General features: G+C 37.6%; 1 protein-coding gene across 1 annotated transcript; it reads left to right on the forward strand.

The window, feature by feature from the left end:
• The first annotated feature begins 3,684 nt into the window (after positions 1 to 3,684).
• LOC143624860 (senescence-associated protein AAF, chloroplastic-like) lies at positions 3,685 to 8,692 on the forward strand. The gene is made up of 11 exons (XM_077095363.1): positions 3,685 to 3,959; positions 6,438 to 6,511; positions 6,670 to 6,746; positions 6,823 to 6,894; positions 6,967 to 7,035; positions 7,118 to 7,164; positions 7,267 to 7,384; positions 7,548 to 7,616; positions 7,711 to 7,814; positions 8,195 to 8,270; positions 8,360 to 8,692. The coding sequence occupies exons 1-11, from the start codon at positions 3,685 to 3,687 to the stop codon at positions 8,525 to 8,527; spliced, it is 1,149 nt and encodes a 382-aa protein (XP_076951478.1). The 3' UTR covers positions 8,528 to 8,692.
• Positions 8,693 to 14,029: the final 5,337 nt, after the last annotated feature.

A 14,029-nucleotide genomic window follows, 5' to 3' on the forward strand; every position in this document is an offset into this window, starting at 1 on the left:
TTTGTTTAAAGATTTAACATCTTTGAATTATTTCTATTAGGATATTCTATCCTAAAATTTTTAATTATTTTTCTAAGGATATTATATCCGAAAATTTCTATAATCGCTTTTTCTTAAGGATATTCTATCCAAAAATTTTTTACTCAAAATTATTTCTTAAAACTCTCAATAAAGCTAAGATTATATCAAATAAACTTTCAAAATAACAAGTAACAAAGCAAATAGTCAAAAGATTTAGATTATCATTAATATAAGTCGCGTGGACTTATCCAAAATTTTTAACCCGGATTTCACCGTATAAAAGATGGACCATCCACCCGGGTTAAGTAAAGGTTACTAATTGTTCTTAAGATGCAGGAAAATAAAAGTCAGATGCACTAAAGTTTTCATCCCCACAAACAGAGGATCCATCCACCTTCAGTACCCCTGAAAATTGTCGTGAGGATCACTGATCCTTAAACCCTACTTACTATTGTTTATTACAAACCAGATTATCCTTAAAAACATCAACATAAAAAAATAATAAAAAGTGGGCTCGGGCCTTGTCTTCTTTATCCTTCATCGCCCACTTATGTTGCGTCTTCACCCTTTGCAACACCTTCTCCTTCACCAGCTTCAGCCACCTCCTTGATGCCACTAGTCCCAGCCTCATTTTCCTCAGCCATCTCCTCATCCTCTTCGCCACCAAGAGCTTCCAGGGCAGACTTCCACTTGTTCACGTCCCAGGTCGCCTTATCGAAAGCAGAGTCACTGGCCTCCTTCGCCATCTTGATCCGCGCTTGGAAAACCGACCTAGCGGCCCACATCTTGGCCTCATCTGTAGCCTGCTTCACCGCTTCTTGGTGCTGGGTCTCCGTTAAGGATAGCTGATCCTCCAACTGTTTTTTATCTTTGGAGAGTTTGATCATGGCCTTGTCCTTGGCAACCACGGCTTTCCCTAGTCCTGATAGCTTGTCACCCATCTGACTGGCAATCTTTTCGTAATGCTCTTTGAAAGCATTCATAGCCTACAACCAATGAGAAGTATAAGTTACGAGGATATTGGATCCTTAAAAGCGATGTTACAGGATACAGGATACTTACATTCAGGACCATGTCATAGTGAGTTTCGGGATCAGTGGACCTCTTCCTCTTGGATGTGGCAGACTTGGCTCAGCTCGTTGCAGTCTTAGGCTCGAAACTGGTTGCTGCCTTCGAGGCTTCCTTCTTAATGTCCGGAGAGGTGACCATACAATCAATGTCTTCCAAGGAAAACCTGCTAGCTGACTTATGAGACTTCTTGGCGCCTACAGAGGATAAGTAAACAGATAAGTATTTCTTCTAATTCTATTTACCTTAAAATTACTATAATAAACTTACTTGACATGCTGGAACCCGAGGAGATATCACAGAAAGCTTCAACAAAGCGGGCTTATAAGGTTCTAACCTCGGTATCCAGTGCAAGGAACCGTTTTGTTTATTCTTCTGTACCAGGTAACTTACCCAAAGAAGCAAAGTTGTCCATTGCAAACAAAAAGAAGATTCAGAATTATAATTAAAGCATCAAGGATCCTGCTATTTCCTAAGGATCCAGGATCCTACCCTTTCTAACCCACTTTGAAGGAAGGTCAATCCCCCCAGGTATGGAGCCACGTTTTACAAATAAAAACTGGTTCCTCCAGAAGAGATCGTTTAAAGTCCCTTCGAGATCGGGTGGGGGTTGTCGAGGCTTGGATTTCAAGATGAAGCGGGCAGGACCGTGAGTAGTAAGGGTGTATAGATGTGAAAGTTCTGGAAGACCGAAGTCGATCTTTTGTTCGTCGATGATTCTTTCTATAGTGCTGAAAACTCGCCATACCATAGGCATAGCCTGAATATAAGATATGCCCGTGGAATCGAAGAAGCTTTGGGTAAAAGCAGGGAATGGATAGCGATAACCAATCAAGAAAGGACAAGCGGGCATACAAACCCAGGTCTGAGAGTAAATGTCGCATCGGATTCCGGCATCGTATGGACGGAACACTGTTACAGAAGGAAACAACGCTCGACGTTCATCTATTTCGGGATCTGTTAGCTTGCAGATTTCAATGGAAGGGTTGGCTATCAAGTATTGGGGTTGCATCTCAGATAACCCAGATTCATCGGACGCTTGGTCGGAATGACGAGAAGGGGAAGAAGAAGACGAAACAGTAGACATTATTCAGAGACAAAGAAAATAAGAAAAGAAAGGGATGGATACCTGATGCGTCGCCTGGATGTGTGATTATAAGCAAGATATAGGGCGGCACATATATAGGTGGTTATGATTATCTCAGGGGCTAAATGGTAAATATGTCTGGCGAACTGTCCCATCATCCAGTTTTCGCAGAAGTTTGAAATTCAAAATGACAGCTGTGTTCCACTATCACCCTCCATTTTGGGGGCAATTGTTAGGACTGATATTTTCTCTGCTGAGGATATATTATCCTTGAAGATATGTCTGGATCCGTTATCCTCCCGAAGAGCTCCAGAACCATGTCAACGATCAATGAACCTCAGAGGTAAGTATTGTTAACAATTGTTTCATGTGTGTAGGTTAATGTTTAACAGAAGTAACGGCTATGTTACTTGGTCCACCTTAAATATCGCAACTTGGAGGCTACCAGCACGTGGTCAATGGACGTTGGAAGATTAGTGGGATAGTAGCGAATAGATAGGACATATTGTTGTATTTCTTTTTTATATACATCGAGATGCGATCGATTAGAGAGATCACTGTATTCCACACACTCAGAGCAGAACTCACTATTCTCTCTATACACGTTAGCAATTACTGTAACATCGATCTAGTCTCCACAACACTTGTAACCCATTTTTTGATATTAATAAACCGGTGATCGACGAGTTGTCATCACCCGAGGTTTTTTTCTTTTGATCTGAACAAGGTCAAAAGGTTTTTCTCGCAACAAATCACTGTGTTCATTCCATTTTCGTTCATACAATTGTTATTGTCATTGTAGCACTAGACCTCACTTTTACGGATTTGGATGCATTATTCTTAACATATTTTTATCCATAACATACGCGTGTATTGTTTGGTGTATACGAGCATATTGTTTTGCTTTTGAAAAAACTTTTGTTATAAAAACACATCTTTTTTAAAAAAAATTATTATATAAAAATAACAGAAAAAAAAAGAAAATAAAAAAATAAAACATAAAAATTAAAATAAAAAACATAGAAAAACTCTTAGTGTGTCTAAAATATTCCTTTTTTCTTTCCAAATTAAAGACGTTGGCCAGTCAGGATGGGGCACGTGTCCGTTGTAGAATAAATGAATCTGAGACGTATTTGATAGTGTTGGCAGTCGCGGGGTCACAAGATTCGATTGTGGCCTCTCTCTCTCTCTCTCTCTCTCTCTCTCTCTCACTACTAGTAGAATCTTTTCAGATCAGATTAGGTACCGTGCACTTAACCTACTACTATTTATCATTCCAATTTGAATCTCTTCTCATCTTTTATTTAAGTTACAGAAGTAAACTGTAAGTGTCTTCGTCCTTCTTCTGATTTCATTTTACTTATTGAATCCCAAAACGTATCATGTTCCGTTGGTATTGTTAGCAGTATGCCCATTCTTATTCTAGATTGATTTCTTATTTCTCTTCTAACTGTTTGCCCTAGGGTTAGCAGAATCTTCAATTGATAACTATTATTAAGTATTAACTAATGGCTAAAGTTCATGGGATTATCTACTCATCGGTTAAAAATCCAAGGCTAAACAGTAATAATCAAGGACTGGTGCTAAACAAATTCCCTCATTGTGAGCTTCCGGTCTTAAGATTCAAGTTATCTAACAAGGAGAAATTGACTGCATCTGAACATTTTTTTAGTACTTCATTTGTGTCACCGCCTTCTCCATTCGTATGTCGGTCTAGAGACATGCAAACTGCAGAAACAGAAGAACGTGTGACCCACAATGAAGATTGCTCAGATCATTTCAGGTACGAATTATGATCCCTTTGTTACTATTTTTCATTATGTTGCTTCATCATATATATTATATCCACCCGTACATACACCTGATGAAAGATAACCTAGAATAGTTAGTTATTATTACGTTTAGCAGACCTCAAGGCAGAAACGGACAACACGTTCATCCTGACAGAAACCAGGCATTAGCTGAAGCTTGTAAATTTGCTTACAATGATGCTAGATATGTCAACGAGAGGGCTAAAAACGACATTGTCTTGCTTTCTCGGTAAGTATGCTAACAGGGTTCAGTTTAATTATCAAAAGCTTTGCTAAAAGGGAAAGGGTTACTCTCGGTCAAAGATTATATTGTTGTTAATCGCATAGTGAACATGTCATAGTTATTATATCCGATGCTTTTTTGTGCCTAGCCCTTTGTTTTGGTAGAAGCGAGCGACTTACTAAAAATTGGAGCTAATTTAGGGAATTAGTCGCTACTTGCTTTTTTTATTTGATTTTTTTAACTTGATTTGTTTTTGATTTACCACTTAACCTAGTTAAACAACTTACCTAAAATGAATGGGTTTAACATAATTAACTACGATATCAACTTTCTAGAATACCATGTAATTGAAGTTGATAACGGTCTTGAAGATTGATAAGATCTTTTGGCTTTTGATTTAATATTTAATTTATTACTTTCATAAAAATTGTGTTTTCATGTGTGAACAATTTGTTTATTTTGGGTTTTCAGATAATTTTGGTACTTTATGTTGAGATTTATGGTTTTGAAATATTTTGGTATTTGAAAAAAGTGATGTTTTACATTACAATTTTTTTTATTGAAAGTGCACTTTTTTTTGTTGAGGCCCACGCTTTTTTTGCGCCTAGCGCCTATGCCCTCGGAGAGACGTATGCGCCTTGAGTGCGCTTAATGCATTTGATAACTATGGAATATATCGATATTTAGAATTCTTAAATGACAGAATTACAAATTTTGTCCTTTAAAATAAGACGAATTACGGTTCGTGTCCTTTTCTAAGTTTCCTTGCAGGCGGTGTACTTTAAACATTTTTTTCCTGCACGTTATGTCCTTTACGCTAACTGGGTTAGAAAAACTCAGTTAAATACCCTCACGTGAGGCGCATGTGAGGGTATTTTTGTCTTTTCGTCTTTCTGACTCCATACTCTTTCCACTGTTCCTCTTTCTCTCTCTAATCTAAACCACCGGAAACCACTGCTTTTTTTGCAGGTGGTCACCTTCTCCGGTCACCATCAAACCACTGTTCCTCTTCTCCGGCACCATCTCTGGTCACCTGCCCCCATCCAACCTCCGGCAACCACTGCCTTTTTTGCAACCAGCCACCACCACCGTTCACCGCCACCATAGCTTCGCCACCAGCACCATCAAACACTTAAAACTTAATGTATCTAGGATGCTCCCCGAAGTACCCAGAGATACCCAAACGCAACCAACAACCACTGGCATTACCTGACATTTATAGACAAGTACCCAAACTGATAGCGACATTCCAAAGTATCCGAATACACATAAAACATTTGAAACCCAATCGGTGGGCCAATCCTAATACCCTAACACAATTACAAAATATAGCAACCTGCTCTGAATTCATTACCAATCAATTGCCACATTTGGTGGTAAGTTCGTTCCAATTCATTACCAGTCAAAGTTTGGGCATCGAAAACCGAAAAACCGTGACTAAACCTTCCAATTGCAGAGAACAAGAGTATGGGGGGTTGGTCGTGTAGATTGGAAGAGGGTTTGGGTTTGTTGGTAACGTCGGCGTTAGCGATTATTGTTCGGAGATTATTATTATTATTATTATTATTATTATTAGATAAGGATAAGAATTTGGGTCGGCGATTGGAGAAGAGGGGGGGATTGGGGTGGGTGAAGCTGGGGGGATGTCGTGTTTGGGTGGATAAACCACCGCCACTGGCGGGACCTTGGGTTAGGTTTAGGAGATACATGCTTCCTGTCGCCGGCCGGAATGGATTTGGTGAAAGGGGAGGTGGATATGGCGGTGAACGGTGGTGGTGGCTGGTTGCAAAAAAGGCAGTGGTTGCCGGAGGTTGGATGGGGGCAGGTGACCGGAGATGGTGCCGGAGAAGAGGAACAGTGGTTTGATGGTGACCGGAGAAGGTGACCACCTGCAAAAAAGGCAGTGGTTTCCGGTGGTTTAGATTAGAGAGAGAAAGAGGAACAGTGGAAAGAGTATGGAGTCAGAAAGACGAAAAGACAAAAATGCCCTCACATGCGCCTCACGTGAGGGTATTTAACTGAGTTTTTCTAACCCAGTTAGCGTAAAGGACATAACGTGCAGGAAAAAAATGTTTAAAGTACACCGCCTGCAAGGAAACTTAGAAAAGGACACGAACCGTAATTCGTCTTATTTTAAAGGACAAAATTTGTAATTCTGTCTTCTTAAATTAAATAATAATAAGTCAGTAATTTTTAGAAGACTGATGATGATTTTTCGTGTTATTAGTGGCATTAGGAGATTGGATGCTCGGGCACGCCAAGATGTTGCTATTTTGGGTTCAGGATTTTTAAAACTTGATGGTAGTATTCTTTACAAGTCATTAACATCCATTGCAAAATAGATATAAACTGATATTCTTTACAAGTCTTTAATCTTGATGAACTCATTAAACTAATAACAAGTTTAATAATAAAGATTTTGACCTACTATTTTTTCTAATAATCTTCTTGCTTGGTAGCTCGGGCAAGGGAGGACACTGAAAAAATTGACAATGATGTGAAGAAACGAGCCGAGCATCTTCATCACATTGCTCTCGTATGTAACAAGTTATAGTTATTTGTTTATTCTGAAAACATTAATCCCAGTTCTGATTAAATTTCCCTGTTAACAGATTTTTAAAAACAAAGCTCACTCTAAACTGAAAAGCGTTGCTGATCGACATTGGAGTGATGGAGCTTTAGAGGTGTTAGTTTGCATATTTTCACATTATTTGTATTTGTTCATTTAAGAAATAAATATTATTTTGGTTCATCAGGCGGATCTCAGGCGTGCTGACTATATAGCCAAGCAACGTGCAATGGAAGATGCACTCATGGCTTTAGAGGCAATTTTGGTGTGACACTGCATAATATTTTAAAAAGAAAGCACGTACTTTTATTTTTGTCTTACTTTTAAAGCCTTTGCAGTTTATGAAAGATGTACACGACATGATGATTAGCAAAATGTACAAACTGTAAGTTCGAAAAGGAAATTCATTTGACCTCAAAAGCAAAGACAATCCTCTTTGTTTCATAGGCTTTTTGTTATTTTCTTTCTGATATATATTTATGTATAGGAAAAATGGAGCTTTATCTTCTGATGACATGGCAGCCCAAAAAACACTTGAAAAGAATGGAAAAGTTCTTGACTTTTTTCCTGGGGAGGTGTCAACCGATCGCATAACTGCTATTCAGGTCTGTATAAACCATTCGATTTTTAAAACATCTTAAAGGGTGTTTGGATACGAGTTTTGAAACTGATTATTTGATATTTAATAATTGACGCATTTAGTCAGCTTGGGTCTTTAACAATAAAGACCCCTTTTAACTGATTTTAACTATTTGGAGGGATATCCAGGAAGCTTATCAAGATATGGCATCTGCACTCTCCGAGGCTGATGGAATCGACTACAATGACCCTGAAGAAGTAAAAAAAAAAAAGAACAGAAGTTTAATATTTAAAACTTTTAGGATTAACAGTATAATACTAATTCGTCTCTCATTTCGTTACATTTTTACAGCTTGAATTGTTGGTTGCAACACTGATGGATCTTGATGCAATGGATGGCAAAGGTAGTGTATCATTATTGGCAGAGTGTTCAAGTTCTCCAGATGTCAATACAAGGTAGACCTCTCGATTATCGGCTCGTCTATTATTTGTTAATGATTTAATTGTATTATTTGTGTACACATATAATTGTTTTTATATGTGTTTATATCATAATTGTGTATGTAAGATAGCAGTCGAGCTCAATTAAGCTTGGGCTTGATTCGAGCTTTTAGCGAGCCAATCTCAAGCAATTCACTCGTGACTCTGCTCGTTTAATAAGACTTAAAGGTCAGGGTAACAAGATAAATCGAGTAAACCACAGACAAACGGCATTGTATCTGGCAACTGCTTTATTCTACCCCATGCCCCTTGGCCATTGAAGCTTATTTAAACCATACGAATGAGTTCGTTTCAAAATCTTTCTAATGCTCTATGTTTATTTCTCTATATCTCAGAAAAGCATTGGCCAATGCTTTATCCGTTGCACCATCGATGTGGACCCTTGGAAATGCCGGCATGGGAGCCTTACAGGTAACTATTGATCTTCACGAGATGCTGCAAATTGATGTCTCAAAAGGGTATTTTGGACATTTAACTAACACAAAGGTTGTTGGTTGTAGAGACTGGCAGAAGATAGCAACCCAACCATTGCAGCTGCAGCATCCAAAACCATCTCAGAACTGAAGAGACAATGGGAGATAGAAGAAGGGGACAATTACAGATTTATGATGAATCAAATTCCATTGCGGGATGCGGACTACAAAATTCACGATGAAACTGAAGACTAATTGTTAACTTTTAGAAAATTAATATAAATGTAGATAGATATCTTTGTAAACAGAGTAATTTGTATCTGACTTTCTGTATGATATACAGATTCCAGTTCCATACATTATACACTAGTTGGTTCCTCGTCTTCTTGCATGAGATTTGGTTCTTCAACTCTTTGGTCTCGTTTAGGATAGTAGAAGGCATAATGTCCACACACAGTCCTAGCAATGATAGCATTTTACTTTGCTAAGCATTCTTTCCCTCCTTATTGTGTAAGAGATATTCATCTATACGCCAATTGTCTTGTTTGAATTTTTCCCTATGCCAATTGTCTCATGATCACTTGAACCTTTTTTTCCCCTGATTTCTAAAGTACCTTTCACGGCCATAATTGTTGTTATCATGCGTGAACAATCTGTCTTGACTCTCTACAGGGCTTCCTTTCTTAAGCCAGATCATTTCTGCCTTTGTCTCTAACTTCCTGATGCTCTCATCCATTGTTATTTAACGTAAGTCTGAGATTTGTTTTGTGGACGGAACAATCTGGATAAATTGATCAAGTACGGTGTCTAATGGTTGATCCAACGTCTTTCCTAACTCGATTGCCTTGGTGACATAGCCACTAATATTTGCAGTGGAGCTATCTGTCGTCTCATCCTCCATTTGCATCATCTGAAATTCTATCATCAGAGATTGCTAACGTGCCTTTTGCACCTTTCCGTTCCAAGGTGCCTTTTCTTCAACACTTCCCACACTTCCTTTGCAGTTTTGCAACTTGCCACTTGCAAGATTACAACTTCCATTATTGCTTGATACAAGATTGCATATCATCAATAGGTTCTATCATTTTCCATAGACCATTCACCTCAAGAACGGTCTTGATTTGAATTGCTCAAATCGTGTAGTTTGTAGATTTAATATATGACATTGATAACGGGACAGCGACAACTGATTTGTTCAGATTACCCAATCAATGTATCTTCTGACATCGTTTCTACTCGTATGATTTTCATTATTTCAAACCAGGCGTTTACTTTAACCTTATACATTTCTACCTCCTATGCTATAATCAATATGGATTTCCAAAACAAAATTTGCAAACCTGGAATATAAACTTGTAATGAATGATGTTTCGTTTCTCAAAAAAAAAAAAAAAAAAAAACTCCCTAACAAACAACCTATGTGGTTTCGTTTCTCTTGGAGCATGAACAAATAATAATAGCCTGATGTTTTGTTCTGATTCTTTGAATTTCAAATAGCCTCAATGATGCCTCTTGCCCGATTGGAACTGGACACCAGGAATCCAAACTGTTGGAATATCGTATGCCCGAGACACGTAATTAGGTTAATGTGGCTAGTTGTGTTTGATCCAAGTCGGGTCATACCCAATAACGAGTTAGACACACACCAATTATATATTTGTTAAGATAAGATCTATAAAACAAATACAGAACACGATACATTCAGAAAATCGGGTTTCTGAATATTTACTTGAAAGTGTTAAATAAATTAATTGGTTAATTTATTTATTCAAATAATTATTATTGGAATAATTATTTAACTATGTATTCTTTTATAAAATGGTTTATAAAAGATGGGGTGTTTATATATTTTATAAAATATAAAATAAAAAAAAAAAAAAAAAAGATATAATTGGGGCCGGTTTTGGGTGGGCCCCACACCCCATAGTCTTGATCACATCATGTCATATATTTGGTAATGGATACATGATAATATATACCTAACATTATGGGTGTATGTTTATGTATGATGAAAATATATGATGATCAAAAAGATAACATATAAAAAAACTTTCAAGTAACAAAAAAAAAAAAAACAACTCTTCCTTTCTTTCTTTCTTTCTTGTTTACGGCAAAAAGAAAAAGGAAGGGCTCGGGTCTCGGGTTTTTCGTGTTCAAGCTTCCTAGCATAGCTCGGTGTGTGTTGGAGGCTCGGGGTATATTCCGTTTGAGGGTTTTCCTTTGAAAGTCTAGCATTCACATCATCATCTTCTTCAACCATCTACTAAACTCTTAAAGGGTTAAGAATGTAAGTGTTTACAAGCTTGATAGTTTAGCTTTTCCGTATCATTTGATCCTTGCTTCGGGTTTCTAGTAAATAGATTATTGGTAATCTTATAACATGAATAAACTAGGTTATTCATGAACATATACATATATAAACACATGGATACATATGTTTAGTTTGTAAATATCACGCTTCCGCCTTAATTGTGACTAGTTAAATGGTTAACTAAGCTTGTTAATTTCATAGAAACCCAACAAATGGCATCAAGAGCCGGGATACGGGAAACTAAGCTTCGGGTTCTCGGTTTTATATTTTTCCCCTTGAAAGATTTTATACAAAAAATTAACATGCATGATTTTTTTTTGTATTTAATCTTGTTATTGTTTTTGGCTTTGTTCAAAAAAAAAAAAAAAAAAACCGAGTTAATGGGCCGAAGCTCAATTCGGGTGAATTTGGGCCGAAGCCCACTTGAATATGGTTATTGGGCTAACCGGAAATAAAAGGGAAAAGGCTATATGGGCCGAAGCCCATTTTTGGTTAAATGGGCCGAGCCCATGAGTTTTTTAATTGGGCCGAAGCCCATGTGTTGTGCACATGTGGGCCGAAGCCCATAATCTAGTTATTGGGTCAAGCCCAAATGGGTTGGGCTAGGCCCGATAAAGTCAAGGGGTTTTGGAACGGGTTCCTAAGACATAACGGGTTATGTTTGTTAATACTAGACCGAGCCGTAGACCAAGTGGATGTTTGTTTGTGGTTGATGTTGTGATTGTAGTTAATTATTCAAGTTTCGGTTTGTAATAATTAATTAGGGGCAATTTTGTAATTTTGTAATTATTTATTCATATGGGTATGTAATAAATAGGTTATTTGTAATATCTTTATTTTATAGAAAAATGTATTAGGACATTTGTTTTGTAAAATAAAGAAGATTGCAAAATTGGAAGTTTGGGCCTAATTGGGCCGGGTATGGTAATAATGGGTCTCACAAGCCCATTAAGGGATTCAAGCCCAAAAGGACCTAAGCCCACCAATTGAGCCCAAATGGAAGCTTATGGAAGCTAAGGCCCAAGTTCAAGCCCAGTGGATCACAACGGGGTTGAAGAAGATGCTCGAAGCATTTGGATGCGGGATCGAGTGGGAGCTACAACATCCATGTGTCATGTGTCCCTTAGGATTGGACCTAAGACACACACTTGTTTCGGCTAACAAGTGTGGTCTAACTTAGTGGCTCGTGTCTAGTATAATTGTGTATGCTTGTTAATTGATTGTTTGATTGTGTGGTTGTTAGATATTAGGATATCAACTTCGTCACATAGAATTAATTAACAAAGCATAAAACGGGTTCTAATAATTATCGGTAATTACGTGACACATAGTTTAATAAAATGGATTTATTAACTAGCCGTCTCACGCCCATAATAAAATGGCTTTATTATAAATTAGAATTTTGAAAAATGGTTTCAAAATATCGTGTTACTAAATGCATGTTAGAACATGATTTAAAGTTTTACAACTAGAATTATTAAAACTAAAAATTCCCTTTTTAAAATTAAGGATAATAAGTTAAAACACCATCCTTTTGTATAACGCTTAACATATTAGTAAGCTCTTAGTGGGAAAAAGGTCACCTAACCACGTAGAGTAAATTAATATGTTGAGGTAATATTGGCATATAAATGGGAAAAAGGTCACCTAACCGTTTGTATGTTAATATTACAAGTTGATACAAGTAGGACGACTTAAATTAGAACCATGTGAAGAGGGTCACCCAAGCATGGGGTCTAATAGGTGTTGATGGGATAAACATGCCGACACGAAATATGATTTCGAACCGGTCCCATAAACTCTAGAAGTTGCAAAAGGGTTTGCAATTGTTATGAATAACTACCTTGATAAACCGACAATGGGAAAAAGGTCACCTAACCGGAGTCGGGTTTATCGTTGGATTCTAGATTTTAATTATTAATTATATTTGGTATATATAAAAAGGGTATTAATAATTAAAAGGTAAAACACTAAAATGAACTTAAAATTCTGCAGATGGCCGCACACGTCGACGACAACATAATCCCTAACGTCCAAAACGTATCTCTCCGATCTATTCTCGCTAAAGACCGTCTTAACCACAATAACTTTTCGGATTGGTTCCGAAATTTAAGGATTGTTCTAAAACAAGAAAAATTATATCATGTTTTGGAAACACCTATCCCCGAAGAACCGGAAGAGGGAAGTGAGGTCGAATATATGAATTGGGTCAAACTCACGGAAGATTCCATTCAAGTGTCATGCCTCATGTTGGCGACTATGGTTCCCGAAATCCAAAAGGATTTCGAAAACCATAATGCGTACGACATGATTACTCAACTTAAGGAAATGTTCCTTAAGCAATCAAGAGTTGAAAGGTTCGAAACGGTTCGAGCCTTGCATGCATGTAGAATGGATGATAATCAACCAGTTTCAACTTATGTACTTAAGATGAAAAGTTACATTGATCGCCTCGCCAAGCTCAATTGTCCCATCTCAAAAGAGTTAGCAACGGATTTGATCCTTAACTCTTTGTCGAAAAGGTTCGACACTTTCGTATTAAATTATAACATGAACGGGTGGGACAAAACCATTGGAGAACTTCACTCAATGCTTAAAACAGCCGAGGCGAGCATGGGCAAAAGGGTTTTACCCATGTTTGCGATCAATGAAGGTAGATCCAAGAATCGATCTCAACCCAATCTTAAGGCTAAGGTAGCCAAAAGAAAGGGTCCTCCTGTGCATCTTAAGGGTAAGGGCAAATCACCGGTTATGGCAAAGAAACAAAAGGTTATGGAACCGAGGGGTCATAAGGATGATCCTTGTTTTGGTTGTGGGGAGACCGGACACTGGAAACGCAATTGCCCGGTCTACCTAAAAGAGCTAAAAGACAAGAGGAATGCGGCGCATACCTCGGGTAATGTCTTTATGATTAATGTTGAGCTAAATCTTATTTCTTCTAACACATGGGTATTGGATACCGGATGTGGAACTCATATTTGCAATTGGTTGCAGGGGTTCAAAAAGAATGAAGACTTAAAGAAGGGCGAAGTGAATCTTTTCATGGGCAACGGTGCAAGGGTGCACGTGGTCGCTAGAGGAGACTTCACTTTATCGCTTCCAAGTGGTTTGGAAGTTGTTTTGAGAAATGTTTTGTATGCTCCTAGTTTGACTAGGAACATTATTTCTGTGCACCTTCTTAGACAATGTAATTTTGACTTTAAATTTGTAAGATCAGAAATGCATGTATCATCTAATGGTATCTTTTATTTTAAAGCTGTACCAAACAACGGTATTTATGAATTGGTTCATGATAATACCTTAAATAGCTCATTATATCAAACTTCTACTAAAAGACTCAAAAAGGATTTGAGTGATTCCTACATTTGGCATTGTCGCCTTGGACACATAAACAAGAATCGTATAAATACTCTCCAAAAGAAAGGTCTTTTGAAAACAAACGAGTT

Source organism: Bidens hawaiensis, unplaced genomic scaffold (assembly GCF_021521415.1).
Source record: "Bidens hawaiensis isolate Kalapana, Puna unplaced genomic scaffold, B.hawaiensis_p1.1 tig00000416_1, whole genome shotgun sequence".
NCBI classification, from domain to species: Eukaryota; Viridiplantae; Streptophyta; class Magnoliopsida; order Asterales; family Asteraceae; genus Bidens; species Bidens hawaiensis.